This window comes from Paroedura picta, chromosome 2 (genome assembly GCF_049243985.1).
Source record: "Paroedura picta isolate Pp20150507F chromosome 2, Ppicta_v3.0, whole genome shotgun sequence".
NCBI lineage: Eukaryota > Metazoa > Chordata > Lepidosauria > Squamata > Gekkonidae > Paroedura > Paroedura picta.
Genome location: NC_135370.1, coordinates 82,540,032 through 82,567,838, shown reverse-complemented (window position 1 = coordinate 82,567,838; position 27,807 = coordinate 82,540,032). Strand labels below are relative to the sequence as shown.

The 27,807-nt window shown below is 41.5% G+C and overlaps 1 protein-coding gene across 4 annotated transcripts in view; it reads right to left on the bottom strand.

Annotated features, from left to right (window-relative positions):
- CPT1A (carnitine palmitoyltransferase 1A) overlaps window positions 1-27,807 on the bottom strand; it is a 59,898-nt gene that overhangs the window by 13,108 nt on the left and 18,983 nt on the right. Inside the window, exons 4-14 of one of the 4 annotated variants that reach the window (XM_077321286.1) lie at window positions 22,286-22,457; window positions 20,447-20,548; window positions 18,979-19,116; window positions 16,934-17,011; window positions 15,925-16,032; window positions 11,969-12,056; window positions 7,523-7,718; window positions 4,415-4,603; window positions 2,590-2,695; window positions 1,400-1,516; window positions 767-931 (exon numbers count right to left, since the gene is read on the bottom strand). In XM_077321286.1, coding sequence (XP_077177401.1) covers window positions 767-931; window positions 1,400-1,516; window positions 2,590-2,695; window positions 4,415-4,603; window positions 7,523-7,718; window positions 11,969-12,056; window positions 15,925-16,032; window positions 16,934-17,011; window positions 18,979-19,116; window positions 20,447-20,548; window positions 22,286-22,457 — 1,459 coding nt within the window. Of the gene's footprint in view, window positions 1-766; window positions 932-1,399; window positions 1,517-2,589; window positions 2,696-4,414; window positions 4,604-7,522; window positions 7,719-11,418; window positions 12,057-15,924; window positions 16,033-16,933; window positions 17,012-18,978; window positions 19,117-20,446; window positions 20,549-22,285; window positions 22,458-27,807 lie in introns of those variants that run through there. The other 3 variants (XM_077321287.1, XM_077321288.1, XR_013228246.1) reach the window with 3 other exon arrangements.

Here is a 27,807-nt window from a genome sequence, read left to right as displayed (position 1 = left end):
CAAGTGCGCATGTGCGAGCTCTATGTAGACAAGGGGCGGGCCGGAGTGCCGCTGCCTCCCGCCGAGCAAAACGGGCCGGTCACGCTGAAAAAGCTGGCACCCCTGTCTCGATGCTGATGCTTGCCGCAGCCACGCTGATGACCTGCCGCAGCCGTGCTGGATACCACACGATACTGGATGGTATGTAGAATGAGAACCACTATGGGCACCGGGTGGGCATCGGGAGGCCACTATGGGCAGCTATGTCTATCCCAACTGAAGTGCACCTGGCGTATAGGACGACCCCCCCCCCCCCCACTTGGAGGTATGTTTTTCAGGGAGAAAAAGTAGTCTTATATGCCAGCAAATACAGTACATTTTTCCATTGTGAAAACTACATTTGTCAGTATCAGTTTTCCACAGGAACTCACACTCACTTGTCACGTGTCTTGTCCAAAGACTTCAGGGAGGAATTCCATCAAAACATTTTTAGACAAAACTATAATACTTCTTTGAAGATCAAATAAGAATAGATTTGCTGTTGTACACTCTACGCACACACTTCCACATACGCATAACATATCACCTTCCAATACATTTGCATGGAGTATGTAGTTGTGTGTCGCAGAATTACGTAATCTATGGAACTATATATCTCTTTGCAACAATGCTCAGGAGCTTAGTACAATTTACACTGCAATTAAAGTAGTAGTAGATAGACTGTAGTATGATTCTGAATAAAAACATTCTTTATTCCTTTTTATAAGCAAATACCAACGATACGTACCCGGTAGTGTGCAAGCTGCAGTGCAAGCTGCACAAAAGCATCAGGACTGGTTTTTGTTTTCTTCATTAATCCTTTCCCAAATGTTTCAAAAGGAAAAGAATGAAAATCCACATCATCTGCCAAAGGTCTTGCAGTAGCCAGGGACCTCTCTATTACTTCTTGGCACTAAACATCAACATAAATATCACATTACACAAAAAGCAGCACAAAATAAAAAACAAAAAGTAAACAATTAGCAATGTTATTTTGGCTTTAAGGAAGGTACAGGTTCATCTCTCCAGTTCTCCACCAGCAGCCCCTGGAAGGGACCAAGCACCACACATGAACAAAATACCACACAGGACGGGGGAGGGGGTAATACAACAGGGAAACTGAGCAAGACTGCTCCAGCTACAAAAGAGGAAAAATCCAACTCAATTACAATTACCAAATATTTTTATAGCAGTTCTGTGTTCATGACATTCCATCACCACAGTACATTTTTTTCTGTAGTAGAAGTCATGAAAAAACTTCTTAGTTGGATGACTAATCAGACCAACAAGCATCTCTTTTCAAAACTAGGCAGAAATTTGATACACCCCATTCAAGAGAATAACAATCATAATTTTAATCCATAACTGGCTTTGTGTTTACCTCTTCAGGGATTTCCCACTGTAGCCTAGTAGGCATAGGAATGCCTGAATTGATTTCTCCTTTGCAATGGCCATCTTCCGTGTAGCCCAATTCAAGACAGTCAGAAAACATAACATTCTGGGGAGAAAATACACATGTTGTAAACTCTGTATACGCACTGTTTTAGAATACAGAACTTTGATTAAAAGAAGTGTTTTTTTACTCTACATAAAATACTTTAGATTCAAGAACCAAAATGTAAAAATATCAACAGATACTTGTCAAAAGTTATATTTCACATCCTTTATATGTACTTTATATGTACCCAGCTTGCTGGGGGGTAAACGGTAATGACTGGCAAACCACCCCGTATTGAGTCTGCCATGAAAACACTAGAGGCGTCACTCCAAGGGTCAGACATGACCCAGTGCTTGCACAGGGGATACCTTTACCTTTATATGTACTTTAGAGCTATAAAAACGGCTGTGAAATACCAGAATACCATATTTAACACCAGTATGTTAAAATGTCAAGCTTCTATAGATGACACTTCCTTCATGTTTTCCACAGAAAACCTTTTATGTGAATAAAATCAAATACAGCACTTGATTAAGTGAACAAAATCATGCTTAGCACCTAGCCCTTCCTGTTGTGTATTCTGCTTCATAAAAGCTCCAATTGTTCTATGTTCAGTCATCTAGCTGGGTGCATTTCAAACATAAAATTTAATAGACAATCACATCATAGAAAAAATGTCAGCAGTTTTGCACCAACAGTTTCATCAGTAATTCTTTATCAAAGTTAAAAGATTTCCTTTAAAGTTATTGAATCAAGCTAAAAATTCTGAAAATGTTTGTCAAGAGTACTGGAATCTTTACAATTTACTGCACTGAATTGCCCGCTTTTTCACTTACTTAAGTACAGTATACTCTTATCACTAGGTCAATAACAGGATGGGGATGTGAAGAAAAAAATCACCTTGAACTTTTTCGCATTACCATGAAGACTATTTCATGCTCCTGGAACTTCACTGATTTGGATGGGCAGATTTTTAAAAATACATTACTGAAAAGTAGGAACAACTATCTCAAAGTTCATTTTGGACCAAAAGTAAAATCAGCAGAGAAATACTTGGTTTGTTTTAAAAGTTAATCTAAAAAGCCAATTATACTACAATGTCTGCTAGTTTACTTCTTGTCATAGTCACTCACCTCCCAAAGATGCCCAATAATAGGAGCATCTGCCCAAGAGTGTTCAGCATTCAGGCCCATTTTACCATTTTGGAACACTATGAAAGTGAATGACTTGTCAAACCACCTATTAAAGACAGAAAGTTACTGATTCAACAAAGGTATTCAGTATGTCAAGATTTATCAATGAGGTCATGACAATGACCTAAAATTAAAGCCAAAGTAATTAGTTACACAATTAAAAAAGCAGATCCACAACAGTGCAAGAGATCAAAGCACACGAGGTTCATAATTATCATTATTATAGGAAACTAGAAAGAAAGCCCATTTTATCTTGAAATAAAATGGGCGCTAGAGAAGGTAGTTTTGGCAGGAAGGCTTCTGAGGCTGAAGGCCTCCGGTGGGCTGATAGCGGGGCCTTCTGCCCCCGTCGCACCGGCGACTGCACTGGGGCGAGGCAGTAGGCGGAGGGTGGTGAGTGCTGGCGAGAACGCCGGCAGGGCGTTGTGGGTCCATGGAGGTGCAGGGCGGCGATGGCGTGTCGGGTCGCGGCATACCGGGTTGCGGTATACCTGTAGTATGGCGACGGCAGCAGTCGTCCGTCGGCTGAGGGCAGTCGCAGCTACGTGCGGGCGTGGCGGCTGGTGGGGACGATTTGGCGGGCAGCGGGAGTGACCAGTGTGGCCTCAGCGGCGGAGGTCGCGGAGATAGGGGGCGTGGGAAGCAGGCGGAGTGCCTGTCGTCTGTGGAGGCAGCAAGGCGGCAGGGGCATGTCTGGGCAAGGCGATGGTTCGCTGCCGGCAAAGGAGCAGGGTGGCCGCGTCTTTGACGCGGCCGCCCTGCTCCTTTGCCAGCAGCGAACCATATGGGGATGGAGCACGGGCAGGGAATCTGGGCTGGGCCAAGTGGCCAATAGGGAGGCGCGCTAAGCGTGCCTCCCAATTGGCCACTTGGCCCCCGAGTGGCTCTCGGAGAGGGCCAATCAGGGGCTGCTTCGTGGCTCCTGATTGGCCCTCTCCGAGTTTTTATCCCGGACGGGTCCCGCCCTAACTCCTCCCCACAAGGCCTTACTATTTTATTTAGTCCGCGGCGCCCTGCGCCGTAGGACGTTTAAAGATATATTTGGGAATTTTCATACAAAGGCATTAACACCATTTATGTAATTGGGAGGCATGGCTTTCTTATACTTTATGTAAAAATAAACAAAAAAGACTGATAATTGGTCCAAAGTTGATTTTAACCAAGAGGCATATCTGAACTATAGGACAAGCTACCACTTGTTTTCTTAAGGAATGGAGCATGGGGGATGGATTCTCAGTAGCCTCACCAAAACTGAAGTTCCTTAGAATTTTTGAGAAAAGCAATGATAATCAAACAGATACAATATGCTTTTATACAGATTCAGGAATACATCACTGAATGGCAATATAAGGAAAAAAATATACAGATCTACAAAATAAAAGCCATCATGTAAATGTGAATATTCCTTGGGTATAACTACGGTAGCCCTGTGCCCCCTGGGGAAGGGGAGAGCATAAACCTAAAAATAGTTTGTACTAAACTGGTGAAGAAAATCATGCTATTTATTTATTAATAAATATAATATAAATATAAACATAATAAAATAAATAGCATGATTTTCTTCACCATAGTTTAATACAAACTATTTATTTTTAGGTTTATACCCTCCCCTTCCCCAGGGGGCACAGGGCTACACATCTATACAAACACTGCAAATCAGAAAAAGCAGTGAGAAATCAGAGTTGCAGGTTACTACCATAAAAGGAAGTTGGGTATTAATTTAGGTATCCCATAGGATTTATGTTCCATGTACTTATTAACATACCTGTCATAGCATTTGCCATGCAGAAGTGCCTTTGCATAGGCATCCATGGATATCACTGGATCATCTTCCCTGTAACCCTGAACAGTGTCATCCAAAGCCACACAGAAAGCTGCCTTTTCAATGGCATCCAAAGACTGCTTGTTCTTTCCACGAGCAAAGTATGTCTGGCGAGCCTTAGCCCAAGGAACTCTGGCACAATACATAGAAGTCACATCAAATTAGAGAATATAATCAACTCTAAAAAGATCAGATTTTATAGCATATTTAAGTTATACCTAATGATGTAACAACAAAAAATTAAATAAAACTCACAAAGATTGAACATGAATAACATATATATTTTATTGAAAGACTAGGGATAAAGCCCATTTATAAAAATGGGCAGAGGTTGGGTGTTGGGAGAAGTGGTCTCGCAGGGCGTTGGAGGGAGGAGGCGGTGCAGTGGTGGGCGGCAGCTGTTAGGGGAAGGCGGGGAAGTGGCGCAGCATGGGCTGGGGGCGGCGCGAGCGACGGGGAGGGAAAGGACGCATGCTCAGGATTCCGGGCATGCATGCAGCAGCGGGAGGGTGGGGTGCTGGGCCCATGGCAGCGTGTTGGACTCCGCAACCAGGCATGCGCGTGACTCCGCGCATGCCTTATTCATTTCAGGGCTGAGCAGGCCGGCTGGGGCAGGCGCAGGCGAAATGGAAAGGAAGGGCCAGGGATGCGGAGGACCGGGATAAGGTGAGCGTCATGTCGGTGAGGCTGGATCGGGCGAGGAAAGGGGTGGTGGGGAAGGGGGGGACGGGGGCTGGGTGATAGGCGGCGGCTGGTTGTTGGGGCGTCGTGTCAGGCCGGAAAGGGGTCTGGGGAGGGTGGGGGTGATCAGTTGGCAGCTGGGCAGGTGACTGTGTGGTTGGGGGAGTACTGGAAGCGCGGGAAGTGGCGGCGGGGTGGGAAGGAGTCTGGGGAGGGGGGATTAATTGGTCGACGGCCGGGCAGGCGACTGTGTGGTTGGGGGGTACTGGAAGCGGTGGTGGGGCGGGAAGGGGTCTGGGGAGGGTGGAGGGGTGATCGGTCAGCGGCCGAGCAGGTGACTGTATGGTTGGGGGGGTGCTGGAAGCGTGAGAAGCAACGGCGGGGCGGGAAGGGGTCTGGGGAGGGTTGGAGGATGATCGGACGGTGTGCGTGCGGGTGAGTGTGTGCTCAAAGTGTGGGAAGCGACGGCGGGGCAAGGGGAGGGTGGGGGGGTTAGCAGCCGGCAGGCGGGTGTGTGAGTGTGTGTGTTTTAAGGGGGTGTTTTAAGGGAAGGGAGCGGCGGCGGGGCGGGAAGCGGCCTGGGGATTGAGGGGGGGTAGTTGGTGTTGTGCGGACGCGTAGTGTGGTTGGGGGGTGGGCCAGGAGCAGGGACAACGCGTCCCGGCTCCATTCCCCGGGGCGATGGGAAGGCAGGAGGACTCACTGGGCGAAGGCAGTCCCCTGGCGGGCGAGGCCGTGGCAAGCGGCCACTGGGGAAGCACGTTTTGCACGCCTCCCCAGTGGCTGCTTGGCCCTTGAGTGGCACTTGGAGGGGCCAATCAGGAGCCGCTTTGCGGCTCCTGATTCGCCCCTCCGAGTTTTTATCACGGACAGAGCCCGCCCTAACTCCTCCCCAATAGCCCTTAGGGCTTTATTTTATCCGCTCCACAGGAGCGGTTAAAGATTCTATTTATATACTGCCTCTCACTGTGACGTCCCAGCAGGGCATCGACTGTCAAAGTACATTCCAATGAAAACACTGTAGCTGGCCAGGTCCTGCAGGTCCAGCGATTGTTTTATCAGCAAAGGGCAAATCACTACCTCCTTTAGCACTTCCAGGAATTCCCCTATAGACAGGGAGAGGCTGATGATCTCTCCCAGAGAGCCTACTATCCGCTGGTCATTATCCATGTTGAGTCTTCCAGAGTCACCCACTCTGCAGGTGAGAATTTCAAAGAAGTATGCTTAGCCTCAACCAGGGCCAGAGCCTTCTTGATCCTGGCCCCGACCTGGTGGAATGAGCTCCTGGGTGGGCTTCGGGCCCTGCGGGATCCTCCAGCATTCCGCAGGGTTTGTAAAATGGAGCTCTTCTGCCAGGGCTATGGTTGAGGCTGGGGCAGTGAAGGAAGATCAGTCAGGGTCCCCCTGATGTTAAATGTGATCTGTGATTCTTGTCTCTCCTTCCTCCTCCTGTAGTGGAAAACCAGCATGTTCATTTTTGCCTTCTGTTAAAAGTACGGTTCAGGCTTTGCTTTGGTCTGCTTCTGTTGGCCTAATCTATTATGTGCCTTTAAAACTAGTTCTTCCAATTACTGCTATGTCAGTGTCCTTAGAACACACCTGCAGTTGACTTCAACTCACCCCTGGAATGGGTGTTTGAAGATAGTTTTTTCCAGTTTCTTCTAATCAACGGTCTTGCTAGGTGTAAAACTTTGCCTTTTTTGTTACTGCAGGTCAAATGAAGTCAGACTGGTAACACGTGAACAATTGCCAGGTCAGAAACGAGACTAGAAGGGGTCAAGGACTGAAGCTTCATCCAGGTATACTAGTAATTGGTCTACAGCCACTCATTCCACTACCTACCCCAGGAATGCCAGGTGTGAGACAGGGTGGTAGCTGGTGAGGTCTCGTGGGTCCAGTGATGGTTTCTTCAATAGGGACATACCACTGCCTCCACTTGGGAAGATCCCTTATGTTAGGCAACTGCTGATAATCTCCCAAAGTGGGCCTCCTACTTTCTCCTGGCTTGTTTTGAGGAGTCATAATTCGCAGATACTTAAGAGTAGTAAACCACAGTTTGTTCAGAAAATACAGAAACAAACTAATTTTATCAGTTAGAAATGGCCTAAATGTTGTCAATTATACACCAGCTTGGTATAGTGATTAAGAGCAGCGGCTTCTAATCTGTTGAGCCAAGTTTGATTCCCTGTGCCCCCATTCATCACAGCCCTGAAAGAGCTGTTCTGACTGAGCAGTAATATCAGAGGTCTTTCAGACTCATCTGTGGGGAGAGGAAAGGGAAGGTGATAGTAAGCCACTTTGGCTGAAAAAAATGACATATAAAAACCAACTCTTCTTCTTCAAATCAATAGCAATTAAAAATGATCATACCTATCTCCTGCAGTAAGAGCCGCTAACTTTTCTTCACCAGGCTGGGGCTCCGATTTGTCATTTAAAATCCATTGCATCTGGTGTTCAATCTCCCTGGGAGCCAATAGTCTGCCATCATAGTACAGCCACACTTTGTAGTAACATCCTTTATGATACACAACAAGGTGTTTGCTGTCCTTTATGTGCTGGATAGTATCTAAAATTACAACCCACAGTTTAGATATGAGCAAGATTTTGATAGTATAAATTTTTGACCAAAGTAGTACAACTCTTAATTGTAAAATAATTTATTATGCAAAACTCATTTGCCCAATTCTGATTAAAGACTACATGGAAAAGGTACTTAATATTCAAACCCTGTGTTGTATAAAGTTGTAGCTTTTTTGTAATCTATGCTCAACAAGGATGACCACCTCTTAAGTTGTGTGACTTATAGCAGTGGGTGCCTTAGTGTACTTTTTCTGGTGTCCACTAAGTGTTTTTAGAAAGTGGGTGGACTTTTTCCCATGGCAAGGCTTCCTACTAGTTGGACAGAATTTTAAATATGTTCCTTTGACAGAAGCTACTACCACATCACGAGCATCTTTATACTTAAGTGAAATTCAAGTGAAAATAAGCTGCAACAGTCATTTTGTAGCTGGCCCCACATGCCATGCTAGCCATTTTGTGGCTGCACCCACTATAATGTCAGAATTCCAAAGGTGCCTGCAGGCTCAAAGGCAGGGACTCCAGCCTGATGCTATCCAATTATACATGTTTTGGAATTTGATTGTGATAGTGTACTGTAATTCATCCAAGTTCCACTGAGAAGCTGCTGTGAACTATGAAGAAAGGCATTGCATAAATGAATAAATCCTTAACACGCCCGCGGCGCCGCGGGCACCGCGGACTAAATAATTCGTTAAGCCCTCAGGCGGAGGGCTTTGTCCGTGATGAGGAAGGGGCCTAATTGGCCCCTTCCTCCTGACAGACCATCGGCCGGGCCAATTGGCAGGCGCAAAGCGCCTGCCGATTGGCCCGGCCGATTCCTAGGCTGCTGAAGGAAGCAACTGCGAGCCGCGCTCTGTGCGGCTCGCAGTTGCTTCGTTGAGGGCGGCCTGATGCGTCGGGAGGCGCAAAGCGCCTCTTGCCACTTCAGCCCGCCCGCAAAGGGAACTCCCGGCAGCCGTGCAGAGAGTGGCTGCCGGGGGCTCCCTGCCTGGCGGGCTGATGCTGCGAGAGGCGCTTCGCGCCTCTCGCAGCGTCAGCCCCCTGACACACGGAGCCCCGGCAGCTGCGCTCCGCACGGCTGCGGAGGCTCCGTGGTCTAGCGCCCGCTGCATTTAGCTGCAGCGGGCTTGATTACTAGTAAATTAATAAAACTGTGTGGGTCCTTACTTAAAAGCTAAACCACACAGGCCCCCCACCTGAAGGAATTTTCATACAAAAACAGCTCAGGGGTATGCATATAAAATACTCTTTAAAAACAAGTCAGTATTTTACTCACTGCTCCCCTTAGTGGAAAGATTTGTAGTAAAGACCTGTATTAACTCATTCATTGGCTGAGCTAATACAGTTCTTTACTATAAAAGAATAGTACAGCATTCTTTTATATAAAGAATAATTTGTTTGAAAGGGACCATACATCAAAATGTACCCCAGAGAGTAAGTTACTCTCTTTCCCTGAAGTTTGGCAAGGGGCATAATGAGTACTTCAAGCTATACAGTTTAATATCTGTTTTTATTGCCAATAAATGTAAATATATCCACATTTATGTTGTGGAGACATGTGGCATAGATATTAAACTTTTCACTAAGGTGAAAAACATCACCTGTTAGTTAACAGAGAAAAAAGATGTTTCAAAGTCAACAAATAACTCAAATGACAAAATTTATCCATTTTTCTTTAGCAAAGATTAATATGCCACACAAAGCTCACAAAAATGAAATATGAAAGAAGTATTACTGAGAGAATTAGTAGTGATTATATATAATTGAGAGATTATTCATAAAGTAAAGTCACTTAATAAAAATTTGGTGAAGCAATAGGCAAAAAACTAAAGACATTCCAAATGAATGGAATGAATTATTGAACAGTATGAATTATTAGATGGCATTTTGCAAGGCCCACTTCAGAAGTATATGAACCATTTGAGTCTGTTCCTATATAATGGGATTCAAGTCTTTTTTTTCTTTACTAATGCTCTATTTTGCAGCACAAAGTTACCTTCATCAAAAGAAAGATCCAACCAGTTGTTTCCATGAATTTTGTAATAACATCAGGAAGCTAGAGTAAATATTAGGGATGTGCAAAAAATCATGGTATTTGGGGGGATTGGGTATTCTGAACCTGAAAAATATCAGTGTTTTCTGATATTCTCAAACCTCAATACTACTTTGGTATTCAGATTTGGTAAATATTCAGGTATCCCACTTTTTTTAGCTCCATTATATCCTATGGGGATCATTACAGTAAATGCTATCCATAGGGTATAATCCAGGAATATCTGGAGGGCATTTTTTTAAAGAGGTGCCAAATTTCCAGCATAGCTGCTGCTGCCCCTACTGAACTCCTCACCCCCAAGTTTCAAAAATATTGGACCAGGGGGCCCAATTCTATGCAACCCCCAAATAACATTACTGCATCCTTCATTGCTTTTAACAGGAGGAAGGCATTTAAAGGGAATGCAGACCCTTTAAACACTTGCAAACCACGAATTCACCCAGAAAGAATTTAAAGGGACTGCAATCTTTTTTAAATTCAACTATCCAGCCATCCTGAAAAATCCAATTTCAGAAAGCTGAAAACTCAGCCCTAATCTATATCCAGCTGAAAGAACAGCTGGAAAATACTAATAAGGTTTTTGGGCTACTTTTTTCAGACTGGATAGAGTGAATGCACACACCTAGTAAGTATACCTTCAAGCTTATGCACCCTGCCCATTTGATTCCAGGGTCTTACTTCCTCCCAACTCTGACCAGTGTGATATAATCTAATATAGAGGCATATACGTTTGAAGGCATAAAATAGTCTTTGCAGGAAATACATCCTAACTCTATCATGTATTGGAAGAGAGAAGAGACTCATGCAACTTTCTGTATATCATTCTACAATATCTGATTGCATGCAAGGCTTTAAAAATATTGCTCTGGCATAAGAGCAGAACATGATCACAGCCTTCTAACATTGATAGCTAGCAGTAAATTCATACTGCCATGGAACTATATTGTTATGGAACAGCATAAATATAATTGTAACAACAGAAAGTTAGTTTATTACAGAAATGTCAAAAACTCAGGCTGGCTTCACACAACAAGCTTCATCTCCTATCATATCACATAATTAAAAGAAAAAAGAAATAGCATATAAAAAGTATCCACCAGCATCCTTCTATACACACCTTATATCTGTATTGGTGATTTTGCACAATTTCCCTTCTAAAAGATATGGGATTTGCAAGAGCATCAGCTCTTAAGCTGATGTATTTCCTAGAGATGTTTCTTGTATTGTGTCTTTAAAAAAATGTGTTTTACTAGTTTTCAGAAATGATTTTTAATATAGCTACATCAACTTTTTTTCATTTGTATTATTTGTTCTATGCCTCCTTAGCATCCTAAAGTAGATTAGAAATGCTGAAGTTGATGAGCCCAGATACCTGCAGTCAGTTTTGACAATTAGCTCTATCTTGCATCAGTCCACTTACTAGTGAATTACCCTAGCACTGAAATGGTTCATAACTTTTAGGAAATGGATCCTATAGCATACAATGCTATAATTACAATAAATTCTCAATTAAAAAAAAATCATACAGCCTCACCAATAGGCATATGCTACAGTTTGAAGTCAATCTTTTGTGACATACACAGAAACTTAAAATAAACAGGGGCCAAATACATTGACAGGACTAACACTGTACCTGTCTCTGTGCCCGGTATACGACTAGTGTTGAACATACGTTCATACTGAGAAGAGCACATTGGGATAGTATTGTAAATCATAAGCTGAAAGGAAAGAAGGAAAGTCAACCCCACACTCAAATTTTAAAACAGTGAAGCTATATGGAGCACATGAACGTCCATGAAGGTTAAGGCAATGGAAACCAAAAGGACCTGAAGAAATGGAAACATAAAGAGAAATTATCACCAAAGAAAAGTCCCAAAATGGTAGAAAACCCTTTCCCAGGAACAGCTTTTTTAAAGGAGAAAAAACAAGGAAACAAACAAACAAAATATTTCAAACTGCAAGTTGAAATGTTTGGTTATTAAGCAACAAATTTTAACACAGTGAGTTTTTCCTCAGTGGCTACCACTTACATCAAAAATACAATTAACTCAATTTTTATCGTTATATACAGCAAAATTGAATATTTGTTTAACAGCCTTATGTATTCAAGAAGAAACTTTGGTGAGGACGTCACCCTTTTTGGAATTCCCTGGTATTCTTGGGCTTCAACTGGTCCTTCTTACCTGTTTCTTCTCCTGGAATACGGGAGGTATTAAACATCCTCTCCCATTGAGCTGAGCAGAGTGGAACAGTGGATCCCATCAGAAGAATCTTTGTCGTGTTTCAATTTTTTTTTTACAAATACAGTTAGCACGTAGAGAGAAAAAAACCACACATGCTTGTTAGACAGATAGAAGATCTGGAGATGCTTAGGGCCATTTCATACAAATTTAAGTTTTCCTAAGCAGAAATCACTTCTGCAAAAGGGCAATGGCTTGACCCTCATAAGTATTTTATTACCTGCAACAAATGTATATATGTATTCTGTTGCATGTTCATAAAAATGCATGTACAATCTCTAAGAGATTGTCGTGTGTGAAGCAGCTTTCATAATACCAGCTGCCAAAACCATTTCCCTGTGGACCACTCTTAGATCTATCAGTTGTAGAATCTACAACAGTTCCTTTGACTGTGATTAAACTGCCAATTTGTTCCCAGTCTCTCTCTTTCCCTTTCATCAATATACATATTAAGGACTGCCATTTTGGTTTTGATACTTCACATACAATCATTTTCATACTCAGAGGTCATTTCTAATGTTCTTTAAGAGATAATATTGTGGAACAAGAGAGTTCTTGTCCTACAAAGGGCCACTAAAGTGCCATAGAAATCAAGTACTGAAATGTGAGAAAGAGGCAAGGACCAGTACTGTATACATACAATTAATTAATCAACACATAAAAAAGCACAGAAATACAATCAATTGCCTAAAGTTCCTAAATCTTTCCTACTAGTTTTTAATTGTATGTTTGGTGAAATGCAAGATAAATATCATAAAAGGTCCCATTTGAGATATAGTTCCAAATGCATGTACATACCACACACATAGTGGTTTGTGGCTTTCCTATTCAACAGATATCCATACCTAACTCAGAAATGTTAAAAAGCAGTCAGACTATTTGGCAAGAGCACTGTTGAACAGGACATTGATAACTTCAACAGAACTTTTAACAATCAGCACAGACTATAAAAATGGAGCCTATCATTTATAAGATTTCACAGCATCAAAAGAAATGCTGTATGTATGCATCTTTATGCACTGTAACATGCAAAGGCAAAGAAATACCTACACCGACTCGGGCCTAAATCTCTGACACATTCTGCAAACAGATTAAAAATTCAACATGGATTTTTCTAAGCTGCAATTGATTTTGTCCCAACATGGCTATACCCCATAACCTACACACACAGTGCAGACTTCTGACTGCCCCAGTCATTCTGTTCCTGGGGGTCCATTTTAGAAGGCATTTGGGCTGCAGAAGGAAGGGAAGGCAAGAAAGTCATACTTGGCTAACTGAAATCCTTCTGTAAAAGGTAATGTTTGGCAGAAATAACTATTGTGCTGTACTGGTTTATTTCTGACATGAAGTAGTACTGCCTCATTGTTACTTCTGAAGTATGGGATAGTTCTGGAGAAGAGGGAACCACATAGGAAAACAAATTAAATTCAGATCATCGCCAATAAAACACTTTAACTGGGCTCCCTTTCATTACATATGCCAGAGTTGAACAGCCAACAACAAAATTGGGTGGGAGGAAGTTATCCAGTAGTTATCAGAATTTTGAACAAATAGTTTATACTGAAAAGCTGACTGTGGATTAATATCACATGAAAAGTACTTAGTACAAATTTTGTTCAAAGACAAATAAAGAAAACAGAGTCATACATTTATCCTTGTAACATGGAGAACTATACTGCTTACTGAGGACATATCCTTTTTGTTGTGGTCTCTTTAGTTGGGACTCTGCAGTTTTATTATAAAATTTTATTTTTAGCCCACCCATCCAGTACTTCTCAGGGTATAAAAACATCATATGCAAAAGAGGTTAAAAGCATTATTAATCTATATGTCCCAAACAAACATTTCCATACAGGGGGTTTTGTCATCAGGAGTTGACCTTTCCATCTCCCCAGCAGTGAGGCCAGCATTTATTGGTGGTTACTATTTTAGGCCCCAACCATAAGCGTGATGGAATAGCTCCATCTTACAGGCCCTGCATGAGCCTCTTGGGGCGCAGAGTGGTAAGGCAGCTGTCTGAAAGCTTTGCCCATGAGGCTGGGAGTTCAATCCCAGCAGCCGGCTCAAGGTCGACTCAGCCTTCCATCCTTCCGAGGTCGGTAAAATGAGTACCCAGCTTGCTGGGGGGTAAAACGGTAATGACTGGGGAAGGCACTGGCAAACCACCCCGTATTGAGTCTGCCATGAAAACGCTAGAGGGCGTCACCCCAAGGGTCAGACATGACTCGGTGCTTGCACAGGGGATACCTTTACCTTTACAGGCCCTGCAGAACTGATTAAGGTCCTGCATGGCCCTGATCTCTCTCAGGACCACATTCTACCCTGTTGGAGCCATGGCCAAAAAGGGTCTTGACCCTGGTTGAGGCCAATCTGACCTCTTTTGGGCCGGAGATATTCAGCAAATGTTGTTCTGCAGATCATAATGCTCTTGGGGGAATAAAGGGGAAACACCTGTCCTGTAGATACTCTACACCCAGTCTGTTTAGGGCTTTGAAGATTAGCACTAGAACCTTGAACTTGATTCAGTCTCCCATCTGGAGCCAATGCAGCTGAGAGAGCACTAACATTATATTTGTCCTCAACGGAGTCCCTGTCAGGATTTGGGCCGTTGCATTTTGGTCCAGTTGGAGCTTCTGCAGCAGTCTCAAGGGCAGACCTGGTGAAAAGCTAGTTGCAAAAGTCTAATCTAAGGGAGTTGTTGAATAGATCCTTCTGGCTGTTTGGCTCTGGGAGATAAGGTGCAAGCTGCCTTGCCTGGCATAGGTGGAAAAATGTCAGGTAGGGAGAAAATGCCAGTCTTCAATCCATAGTTACACTGGCAAGAACACCAAACATGCTCACCCCCAAATGAAAGGAAATCCAGATACCTGCCCAAGAAACTAAGCAGTATCAAGTACTGTACAGTGAGGAAAATACAACACCTCTCTCTTACAAAAATATGTTAATCATTGCCTACTTTATTTCAGAATACCACAACAGCCATTCTAAAATGAATGGAGACAACTTGCAGTTTCCCCTCAGTTTCTCAAAAAGATGTTCAATGTTTTTGAGAAACCTGATAACAAGGGAGCATCAAGTTTCAGTGAAAAGTCACCTGCTAAGGAATATCCCAAAGTTCTGTTTCATTGTTTTAGCATAAAATCATGAGAACATGGAACCACTTTCTCCCAGAATGGGCCCAATCTGATCCAGGTTCCAAGAGCCAATTCTACTTCTTCATGTATGCTTCCTAAGATGTTCCATATATACTGTGTGAATAAGACAAGGATAAGACGTTGGGTTTTAGCAGATGCCATGTGAACAGCAGGGACCAAGAGCAGTGCATGAGCACACCCGAGTTCCTCCAAAATAATCAAAGGATAATGACAGTATTTGAACTTTAATGGTATCAGGTAAATAGGCTAGGAAGTCACCTTGAGTCAGAGACAGAAAATAGGAGAAGGAAGCCAAGTTGCTTCATTGAAGCCAATTTTGGGTGCATCAGTTGGTTAATATCACATTTTTCACTACAGAAAACAATTTTAAGTAAGATTAGAAAATAATGCCTTGCACATGCTAAGTTGTATCCAACCAACAATGAGTGAAGCTCCCTGTGTAGAATACAACTTTCTCACCTCCCCTCTACTGCTGCAGCTTTATGTGCCACTCACACATTTCCACTGGAGTTCAGAGAATGTCCATGACTGGAATAGCTCTGGGCACAATGTGTGTGAAGAAAGGTTGAAAAATTCACCCTTGCCCTGCAAGTGGAAGCACTTATTTGCCGGCATAATGTGACCACTGGATACAGTCTTTGACATTTACATTGGCTGGAATGGTGCCTTACTCCTGGGACCTCAGTTAACAGGTACTCTATATACAAGACTTTGTATGTAACTGTGTGAGGAAAATATACATACTGGTGGAATTTGTTGCCTGTCAAGTTTTCTTCTATACAGCAAGATTGCATGGATGGCATTGCCAGCTCTAGCTGCCTGCACAGAGGTGGGAGTGAAATATAGAAAATCCTAGAGAATGAAGACAACAGAAAGGAATTTATATTAGTGGATTCATATTGTGTGCATGATCAAGACTTACGTATATACAGGACACTATTGCTACAAAATTGTATTTGTATCTTTTATTCATTTTACACAGTTCCTAAAATACCAATGTTTTTGTTATTCTGCTCACTTACTTCATAGCCTGCAGCTACCATCTCCTACTTATATTTATATATTCTTAATATCTGTTGCAGCTTGTTATAGGACTGTACTCCAATATGAAATTTACTAAATTATCCTGGAAAAAAACTAATTTTTTAAAAAAGCCATTTAAAAATGAAGTTTAAACAATACTGGGTGAATTCACCACATATGGAAAAAAAATGACACATATTGCCCTACAGGTCCCAATTCATGGGACAGGAGGCATATAGTGTAACATTGGACCTTATCAAGGCTAACTGTATGCCCATGAGATGCCAGACCAGGCCAGTTGAGAGCATGAGAGATGAAGTCTGTTTAAAGCAGGCTAGTTTAAAGGATTGCAGAAAAGATCAGGGAAACAGCTGAGAGGTAGAAGTCACTGCTCTTTGACACTCCTGGTCCCCCCCCCCCCATCTCAGGTCTATTTAACTTCCTCCCACAAAAATAGGATTTCCGGAAAATTTCAGATCCAAATACTTTGCCAGTATTGGTATTCGGAATCCTGAAATTGTTTGGGTCCAATACACCTGAACCAAAAAACAAACAAACAACCCCCCTCAAAAAAAAATACTCTAATATTAACATGTTGTTATACTATTTGGGTTGGTCCTAAGAAATGCATATCCACAAACTCCTCCTTTCCACGAGTTGGTCTCTGGATGAGTTCCACTCCTTGCAATCTTTTTCTATCACCAAATGGTGATTATTACCATTTACTCACCATTGCAAAGTAGTTACTGTTAACCATAATTGGGCCACGTCCTCTAAGGTATATGTACTCTTCCCACCAATCACTAACCTACAAAAGACCAAACAAGGTTTAGTTCACAATTCTATAAATATCATTAATTAAATAAGGGTCTCTGATAATTATGCTATCACAATCTCAAATACATTAGACATCTGCAGTGCAATCCTAAATAGAGTTACACCCTTCTAAATCAGTGGGCTTAAAGGGGTGTAACTTTGCTCAGGGCTACACTATTCATTCCTGAAGGTAAAAAATACTTAAAGCTAATCAACCTCATTAAGTCAAATGAGAGGCCATCAGCCCTTTTCACCATAAACGTAAACTATTAATTGGAACATAGAAGTGGGAAACAGATTGGAAGACAGGCATAATATCGTGTTGTCATCTCCCAAATTTGCCTCTTTGGGAAATTTTAAATGGCAGACAATGGTCTTCTCTGTCATATCACCAAAACTTAGAACTCCCTCCTCAAAAAGTGCTATGTGTCTCCTTCTATTGCTCGGCCTTACCCCCTGGTTTTGGTGTTAAACGTGTTTACATGATTTTATGGAATCATTTTATATACATTATTTTAAATGTTTTTAGTGTTAAAATATTTTAATATTTGCTGTCTTGGGGACCCTATTTAAGTAGTAAGGTGCCATATAAATGTTTAAATACATAAATACAGATATTAGCAGGCTTTTGAGAGCAAGCAGAAGTGTTATCAACATCAGAAATCCCTGAATTTACTAGCCCTTCACTATCAAGTAGTGATATCACAGGGATATCATTACAGAGAAGGGCTGTGGCTAAGTAATACAGCATCTGTTTGGCATGCACAAGGTCACAGGTTCAATCCCCAGCATCTTCAATTAAAGAATCTTTTACTAGGCAATGTGAGACAGGACTCTGCCCAGGACCCTGAGATCTGCTATTAGTCTGAGAAGACAATACTGACGGTAATGGACAAATGATCTGATTGGTATAGCTACATTTGTTCAAGTAGCTTCCCAGCTTTTGACTATTGGGTAAATTGACTGAGTCAGGCAACTAGAGTATTGTCCAAGAGCAACTGTTTTTTTTTTTGTACCGGGCTTTTCGCTTTCCAAAGGTGTCTTCAAAGTAGCTTACAACTGCCTACCCTTCCTTGCCTCACAACATACATCCTGTGAGGCAGGTGAAGATGACAGAGTTCTGAAAGAACTGTGACTGGCCCCAAGTTCACTCAGGTGGCTGCATGTGGAGGAGGAGTGAGAAATCAAACCTGGTTCTCCAATTTAGACACCACCGCTCTTAACCATTACACCTAGCTGGCTCTGAAGCGCCAGTAGCATTGTGCAATGCTAAAGCAGCTTGTCATAGCATAACCCAAGTTAGTAAACATCATTTGAGATGCAAACCAATGCTAAAAGGCAGATTTGTTCGGAGCTGGAAAGAAAGAGTTGGGAAATCAGGTATTCACAGCATTTGCCTATAGCATACAAATTAATTGTTTCCTAATTCAGGAAAAAGGAGAACAACAGCACTTAAGAAATTAAGAGCTCAAATCAGTAATTTGTTGTTGTTGTTAGCTGCAAAGTCGTGTCCACCCCATCGCGACCCTGTGGACAATAATCCTCCAGGCTTTCCTGTCCTCTAGCATTCCCTGGAGTCCATTTAAGTTCGCACGGACTGCTTCAGTGACTCCATCCAGCCACCTCAATCAGTAATTTACCAAGGTCCAAGTTAGCTGTTGCCGCTGGCTTCAGCTTATCCAGCACTAGCACCAAAATATATTGTGAGCTTGTGTGAGCTGCCTGTATTCCTTCCAAGTATTGTGGAGTTACTTACAAGTTCCTTCCTTCTATAAGAGACCCTATCAAATCTAGGCTCTTAACAGCCGCTGTAGATAACACAATAATTATAATTTCTAGAAACCAGCTGCAGTGAAATTGTATATGTATTTTGCTTTTGAAAAGTGATCATTTAAACAAAGAGGGACATAGAGCATTAAAGTAAATCATGAGCTTTCACAAAATAACTCATCTACTTACATAATTTGTAGCCCACCAAGATTTCAGTTTCAAATACCACTGTAGTTTTGGTCCCAAATTAACTGCAAAATCTTTGCCAAGGTCTTCCATTCTTTGAAACTGCTCATCATTCATAAGTGGCCTAACCGACTCTAAGTACTAGAATTTATAAGAACAGATGAAGCATTAGTATTCTGAGGTCCCCCATTAAACCTCTTTCTCCCCTCTCATACACATAGACAATGGATGATTATGGTATTCTGAACAGCATTATACCAGAAAGCACCAATAGCCAGTGTTACACATTATGACAAACAAGAATGGCCCCTTCTGAGCTGAGGTTTGTTGAACCACCTCTGTACCCCCGATGGCTGATCAGCCACAAAAGAATGGTGTATGTATAGGACAAAGCAACTTCAAACTTGAATTCCTGACAATGAGAAGGAAGCTTGCTAAGGCCCACAAATACTACTCAATAATATCCTGGATCATTCTCCACTAGAGCAACAGACCACTAGAAATGAATATAGCCCTGGAGGCTGCAGTGTTCCAGAGCACTGGAATGTCCTAATCGAATTTTACACTAGTAGCAACGACGTCTATTTGCAAAGATTATAGACAAATGAATGGAAATAAAGTACTTCATACCAATACGTCCACTTTAATTATTAAATATCTGTTTGCTACTATAGTCTCCGACTAAGGGCTTTTGTACAAATAATTGCGGGGGGCATCACTCAAAGGTCACTCTAGACTTCTTGCTGATTTGCTGAATGTATGGATGTGTTGAGTACATTAAAACATCAGCAAATTAAGATTCCTTGCCCTCCCTGCTGCATTAATCATCAAAACATATAATACAGCCTTTCTCAACTTTTTTACCATTGGCGTTCAGGCTCTGGGAAATCCCAGAAGTGGTGCAATCGTGCAGGATATGGTTGGGAAGCATAGCTGTATACATGTTCACCTGGAGTCCCTTCCTGTCTCATTGGGAGGGGGGGCATGTTAAAAATTTAACACATTTAAAAAATATATAAGAGTTAATTAACTCCCACCTATTTGGGATACCCTTCCAGGACCATTAAGAAACTAAAAGGTTTCACGAAACTGTGGTTGAGAAAGCCTAATCATGTGTGGCTTATTTTCCAGATGAAATTGTCAGACCAAAGTTGGCTAAAGATCTAATCTTAAAACTTTAAGACATCTGAAGATTACACAATGCAGACAAATGATAAAAGACATGGGAATTTGAAGACTTTGGACATTCTGCCTATAGGGGAATAAACACTAGATAAAAGAGGGGTGTGCAAGCAGATGACTATCTTCGGTTTCATTGTTAGAGAACACAGGCCAAAACATACCCTGGAACCAAGTTAATCACATACTGTTAATTTTTTGTCTGATGCATGTTTCTCAGAAAAAACAAATTTAAGTCAATGTTTCCTTTGGATTTAAGTTGAAGGGAAGAGTTCCCACCAATAAAACATACCCTATTTACTGTGTCCTTAACAGTTGGAACGGGAAGACGTGGCAGAGATGTCTGGAAACTGTACAGCATTGGTTTCGGACCTGAGAAAAGTTTTACCAGTTTCTGAAATGAAATAGAACAAGCAGTATTACACATTTTACATGTTCAAGAAAATCAGGATCTCCAGAACCTGGTACTGCAGGAATAAATTGTTTCATAAATTTGTGAAACAAAGGTTGAGTTCAGATATCAATCTGTTGCCTTCAAGGACACATAAACCTCATTTACAAGTAGAATATGAGGAACTTTATATTCCTTTGTATCTTTTCAGCGAGGGGTTGCATCTTGCGGTTTCTGCACAGCAGGAGATAAGCATGCAAATACCTACAGTTACTACTTAACAGCACTCTTCTCAACACAGAGTGATATCTTGTCAACACAAAGTGGTATCAACTCATCTTACAGAAGTGCCCTCATATTGGTATACTATGCAAAAGAATGTTCTAACATAGCATAATAAAGTCCTTTCCTCAAAAGCAAGTAATTGTTGCTTGTTTTCCAGATGAAATTATCAGACCAAAGTTGGCTAAAGATCTAATCTTAAATGCCTGTGAATGCTGCAGTTCTCACAGTAAGAGCAAAGTTCAATAAGCTCATAATGACCATCTGCTTCGGTATATAAAATCAAGGAAACAAAGAAAAATGGGAATACAGGTGCAAAAGTAGCACAAGAAAGAATGCTTGCTAGATTGGTGAACACTATTTAGTGAGAGAAAATGCTACAACCTTGTTAGTAAGCTAATTAGGTTAAAGTATCTCCAATATCTGAGAATTTGTGTCCTAGTAGATCAAAAGCAACAACATGCCTTATTTTCTTAATACACACACAGGTTCCATTCAAGTTATGATGATAACGAAATTTCCAGATGATATCCAGGAGCATAATCCAAATACAACTTATCAATTAGGTCTAGTTCACACTGCTTAAGCTTGGCATTATAATAAAACAGATTTTTAAAAGAAGTATTGAATTATTAAGACATGCCAAAAATCCAGCCAATGAAATTGCCAAGCAATCCTGACATAATGCTCTGGGCCTTACCATTCAGACAGAACCTGTATTCAAATAAGATGGCTCTTGGAATCATATCTGAGGAAAACTATCAGACATTTAATTTGCAGCAAATATTGCTCCCTATGAAAACATTCAAAAGACTACTCAATCATGTTCTAGCTGGTCCTTCTTTGCAGTCAAAGAATGCATGGAAGAGACAGACAGGATTCATTAATCTATTTTATTTCATTACACCACTATCCCACGTCACATTTAAAATGCTTCCCGGCAATAATGCCACAGCTACTGCTCCCCTTTTCCAAAAGCATAGCAGCAAGTAGGAAAGGGCCTCTCCTACAGCTTAGGGAACAGTTACAAAGGTCCTGAAGTGAGATTTGGTTTAAGGGTCTGATGTTCCTTTTTACTACCCGAAGAAGTCACAGCTTACAATCGGGTCTGATGTTCCTGATATCTTTTCCTATGATGATCGAGGTGTCTTCAACAGCTTTGTTTGCTGGTAGACCTATAGGTACGAACATTTAAATATTCAAGTATTATTAACAATAGCAGCTAAACTAGATTCAAATTGAGAATCATTGGGTGAAAAGGCAACTGATGGGGAAATGTTAAAAGAACAGACACCTTCCAATAGCACTGGGAGGCCTCCGCTAAATATGAAGAGGAAGAAGAAATGGAAAGGAAACATACTGAACATGCCCCAAACAAGTTGCTAGCAAGACAAGATATTTTCAGGCAAGTCATGTCTCAACTCCATATTCAAAGAGAAGATTATATGAAATCCTTACCATCCATATCATGGTTCCTGTGGAAAGTTTGCCATGTTCATGAAACATCCACCCATGGTAGGAAAGCAGCATCTTTAGAGTATAGCGCATTGTGAAAATAAGGGCCACCCAAAGCCCTGTCCCAAAAACTATACCACTGACAACATTCTGCGTTTGGCTGGACATATAGCCGCTATTAAAAAAAAATTAGTGCACACTGTTACTCAAAACATATTGGGATAAAATAACAGAAATAAAATGAGACAATATACTGTTATTAACAATGACTATTTTGAGCACATGAAGTTGCCATATACGGAGAGAAATCAACCAGCAGCTGCTCATCATGGTCATGGCAGATATTCCCCAGAACCTGTTATCAGACACCCAAGGACTGGATCTACTTTTTTTCTGCATGTGAAGCACATATTTTTATTTATATTATTTATACTTTTCTCACTGAGATGCAAGGCAGATTACACAGTGGAAATCAATGATATCAATCAATAGGATGACATAATAGGCTATGTCCTAGGAAGCCTTACGGATCTCCGCAGGTAGGAGCTATTTATATCCCACTTACCATCCCATACAGCCCTTGAAGAAGTTATATCACTTGCTCTGCTCTCCCTTGAGCCACACAAAAAGACAGGATATAAATATTTTGATTAATTAATCCTCATTCAGCCCTACCTCTCTGCTTGCTCAAGGCCTAAAGGGATCCTTCTAGGCACATGAAACATGCCCATGCTGGTAGTAGCTGCACTGGCTCCAGATTGAAGATCAAATAAGATTCAAAATTTTGGTCATAACCTTTAAAGCTGTAAACGGTCTGGGGCCAGCATATATGCAGGACAGCTTTTCCCTGTATGTCCCACAAAGAGTTCTGCAGACCAAAAGCTGCTCAGGATCCTCGGCCCTGAGAAATCAAACTGACCTCAACTAGGGCCAGGGCTTTTGGGGACCTGGCCCTTGCCTAGTGGAACGCTCTACCAGAAGAGTAAAATGGCGCTGTTCTCCTGGGCTCATGGTTGCGGCCGAAATAATGTCAGGAAGTACTGGCTCCCCTGCCAGAAATCCACCAAATTAAACCAAATTTACTCTAGCAAGAGGGTCTTATGACCCTACCCTGCCCCTTCATGCAGGATAGAGACGATTGGGCAATCAGTAGTTAGATTGATAGTAATAGTTTAATATCTTAATTAACTGATTTAATAAAATGCTTATATTGTATTTTATTCTATGTATGTATTTTGTTTTGTTGTAATCCGTCCTGAGTCACCAGAGAGAGGGTAAAAATTAAATACAACAACAACAACAGCAATAATAGAAATGCTTTTAAACATACAGCAAAATAAAACAATTAAACATCCACCAAGCACAATCCAGTCAATGTTAAAAACTTATTTAATAAGTCCATTGAAAATAAGTGAGACTTTAATGTGCTTTATTTTGGCTAGACTGTAACCACTAAAAATTGTAGCTTCCTTACTAGCTTGCATGGCAATAACTTGCCAGCTGTTGTTACTCTCCTCGATAGTGCAAATTTGTTCATTGTTCTCTTTATTTCACTGCAACTGCAAGTTTTTAAAAGTTTCTCAGAATGACCTTCACTGTTTCAAAATATGCTATTATATGAATACTCACTGTACTTGTTTCAGCCATATCTGAATTTTACTCAGTACTGTCACAACCTGTGAAGAGGTAGAGGAACTAGAGATCAAATTGCCAACATACGCTGGATCATGGAGAAAGCTAGGGAGTTCCAGAAGAACATCTACTTCTGCTTCATTGACTATGCTAAAGCCTTTGATTGTGTGGAGCACAACAAATTGTGGCAAGTTCTTAAAGAGATGGGAATATCAGAGCATCTTATTTGTCTCGAGAAACTTATATGCAGGTCAAGAAGCAACAGTGAGAACTGAACATGGAATCACTGATTGGTTCAAAATTGAGAAAGGAGTTCGGCAAGACTGTATATTGTCGCCTTGCCTATTTAACTTGTATGCGGAGCACATCATGAGAAAGGCGGGATTAGAGGAGTCACAAATTGGGATCAAGATTGCAGGGAGAAATATCAACAACCTCAGATATGCAGATGATACCACTCTAATGGCAGAAAGTGAAGAGGAATTAAAGAGCCTGTTGATGCGGGTGAAGGAGCAGAGTGCAAAAGTTGGCTTGAAACTCAACATCAAGAAAACAAAGATCATGGCATCCGGCCCTCTCAATTCCTGGCAAATAGATGGGGAAGAAATGGAGATAGTGACAGATTTTATTTTCCTGGGCTCCAAGATCACTGCAGATGGGGACTGCAGCAAAGAAATTAAAAGACGCTTGCTCCTGGGGAGGAAAACTATGGCAAATCTAGACAGCATCCTAAAAAGCAGAGACATCACCCTGCCAACAAAAGTGCGTTTAGTCAAGGCTACGGTATTCCCAGTTGCAATGTATGGCTGCGAAAGTTGGACCATAAGAAAGGCCGCGCGTCAAAGAATTGAGGCTTTTGAACTCTGGTGCTGGAGAAGACTCTTGCGAGTCCCTTGGACTGCAAGGCGAACAAACCCTGATACTGCTGTCCTGACTGAGCAGTCCTGTCAGAGCTCTCTCAGCCTCACCTACTTCACAGGGGGTCTGTTGCGGAGAGAGGAGGGGAAGGTGATTGTAAGCCACTGTGAGACTCCTTTGGGCAGTGAAATATGAGGTATAAAAAACAACTCTTCTTAATGTATAAGCCTCTTCAAACAGGACTATAAACAGACAGTATATTTCAAAATATCTTAATATCTGCAAGCACTAAGCCTTGGCCCCCACACATTTTAGTTCTTCTCACTGTTTCTCATGAACTGTTACTGCCACTGTTCTCACAGGGCATTGTACAAATGATGGGGAAACTGCATTAAATTGAATTGAAACAGAAGCCTTAAGTCTTATCTTCAAGGGGCTTTTTGCTTCTTGGTTTGTTTGTTTTTAATCCTTTAAATCTTTCATTTCTCAGTCATTCATACTCTGAAAACAAAAGGGGTCCAGAAAGTGATGAGCCCTCCCATCAAGACAGTATCACAAAGAAGAGATACCTTGTTTTAGTTTGCATTTATACTCCTGTGTTCCATTAATTTCAGAAGTTATTTTTTAGGAATCTGCTTTCATGGAACTAGCTCTGGATCCTCACAAAACAAAAGCATGAATCCCATAGAAAATGGTGGTGGTGGGGGGAGTTCCCCACAGATCTTCCCATTTCACTGGGGACCTCCAACTTCCCTCTGCTTTGCTATTGCTATGCCTGGGTGCTCCCTGTCCCCCAGAAGAAACATTTTAGGCATCATATTTTATTGCACTTGGGGAGAGGGGTACCCATTTGCTGACAGCAGAGAATTAATGAGAAATGCAAGCTAAATCTAGACTTGGGAAATTTTCCTGCAGCAGAAATTCTGCCACACCCTTAGTAAGGCCTTCTTTTCCAAGATCACCAATGGTTCTTTCAAGTCAGATACTTATAGCCCTCTCTTGGTCATTCTCTTAAGATTTAATAGTATGCTGACTTTGAGGCCACAATAGCTTTGGATGCTGATACTGTCTTAGTTATAAGCTGGCAAACAAGTTTAAAGAGCAGTTAATGAGGCTTTGCAATTTTAATGTAAAGTTTCCTAAACTAGTGAAGACTCTAAATCAGCTGGGACTAATTTAAGGTGTGGCAAGAAATTCTGATTCAGAGGACAGAGGCTTTGACTAAATAACATCCAAAGTACAAGGGAGCAAAGTATCTAGCCAGATATCAAAAGACTGACCCTCCTTGAGGAAAATACATGGGTTGGATCTATACAGACAGCCAAGGAAATAAAGCGCTGAATTGGAAACCACTGTTCTCCTCAGTCAAACACAAAGAGACAAGGTAGAACTGGAGGGTAGCATGTTGAATCATCTATTTTCTTTTAAAGTAGTTAAGATGGTTGTCATACAAGAAAGGCTAGTGATTTTAATACTGATTAGGAGGTTTTTAAAAGAATGTCTACTCCTATAAAGATGGATGTACTTAATACAAGGTTCATTTATTTGTCAATATTTCTTCAAAGGGTTCTTGCCAAATAAGCAGTTTGGTTAATACAAACTACAACAGTGTGACAGTCCTCAAAATCTGTCCTAAGCTAATGCTATATATCAATTAGAGAAAACCAGTAAATTATCCCTAGCAACTTGTTGTCTTATGGTGTCTCTCTTGTTAATAGTAACTTACATGGTGGTCTGTATTGCTTAAAATATCTAGCTCAATGCTTCTGTCAGGGCAAATAAAAATAAAATAGATAAAAATACTAGAAGCTATGAACTTCTTTTATTTAAAAAAAACAACAACTTGGCTTAAAACAGCACCTGAACAGTACAAATATATATCCTCATCATCTTCTCAGGGACTTAAGAAAGGTTTCTCCTTACATTTATGGTTTGGTATTATATGATACCCTTATACGATACCCCAGAGGTCATCCACTGATCTGTCTGGATAACCTTTACTCCTATCTATTAATTTCCTGACCTCTGCAAATTGCTCAGTAGTCTAACTGCAGAAACTTATTACTCTAATAATGGATATTAGTGTTCCATTTCATGCAGACTAACAATCTGCTTAGTTATAACTAGTCCTTGCTTCTAGCTGAGATTCTTTTGCAGGGTGGAGCAAATCAGTTATGTGTCAAAGAACAAGGGGCACACTAAATCAGAAAGGAACTCTGGAAAGGAACATCATGGTCTAGCGTTGACTCCAACCAGCATTTGAGAGGGCTATACTGGAAGTAATTAATATTGTTACTAAAATAAAAGCAATATTGTTTTATATTCTAAAATCGCAATATTAGGTTTTAAATGCATATTATGAGGTTGCATAAAGGCTCTATGCTAGAAGTCCCCAATTTGCAATTTTGAAGCTAGGTAATGGGTGCCACCACAGAACGGCTGGTATTGGGAGCATGGCCATCTACAAAATAGCTGCTATAGTGTGTTTGGCCAATAGTAGATAGTTTTGTTTCCCTATTAGAATATAATATATGAAAAAAGTTGTTTTGCAAGGTTCCCAAGATTTCTCTTAGTGAAAAGGCATTTGCTTTGCATTCAGAAGTTTCCAAGTTCTAACCCAGGTATCTTCAGCCAAAAGGTCTGGTAGTAGGCAATATGAAAGACCTCTGTCTGCGATCCTGGAGATCCACTGCCAATCTGAGTAGACAATAGTAACTCTGATGGACCACGGGTATACTTCAAAATAGGCAGCTTCTATCAATTCAAGCAGGTATGTTTTTACCCCAAATGGAACAAGTTTGAAAACATAATCAGAGAAACGACTAAATCTTGAAATCTTAGAATTCTTAGAGACACCAACTAGCTGCACTGTTCCACTCCTGTTTAGGGTTGGGCGCTTTGGTGCCCAAAGCGGTCGGTCTCTCCCAGCGCAGCAAGTGCCACGCCGCAGGGGGGGGGGGAGGAGAGGCGCAGGCATCAGCGCACCGCCAAAGCGCCCAACCCTACTCCTGTTCCCTAGGACTCCACAGCACAGA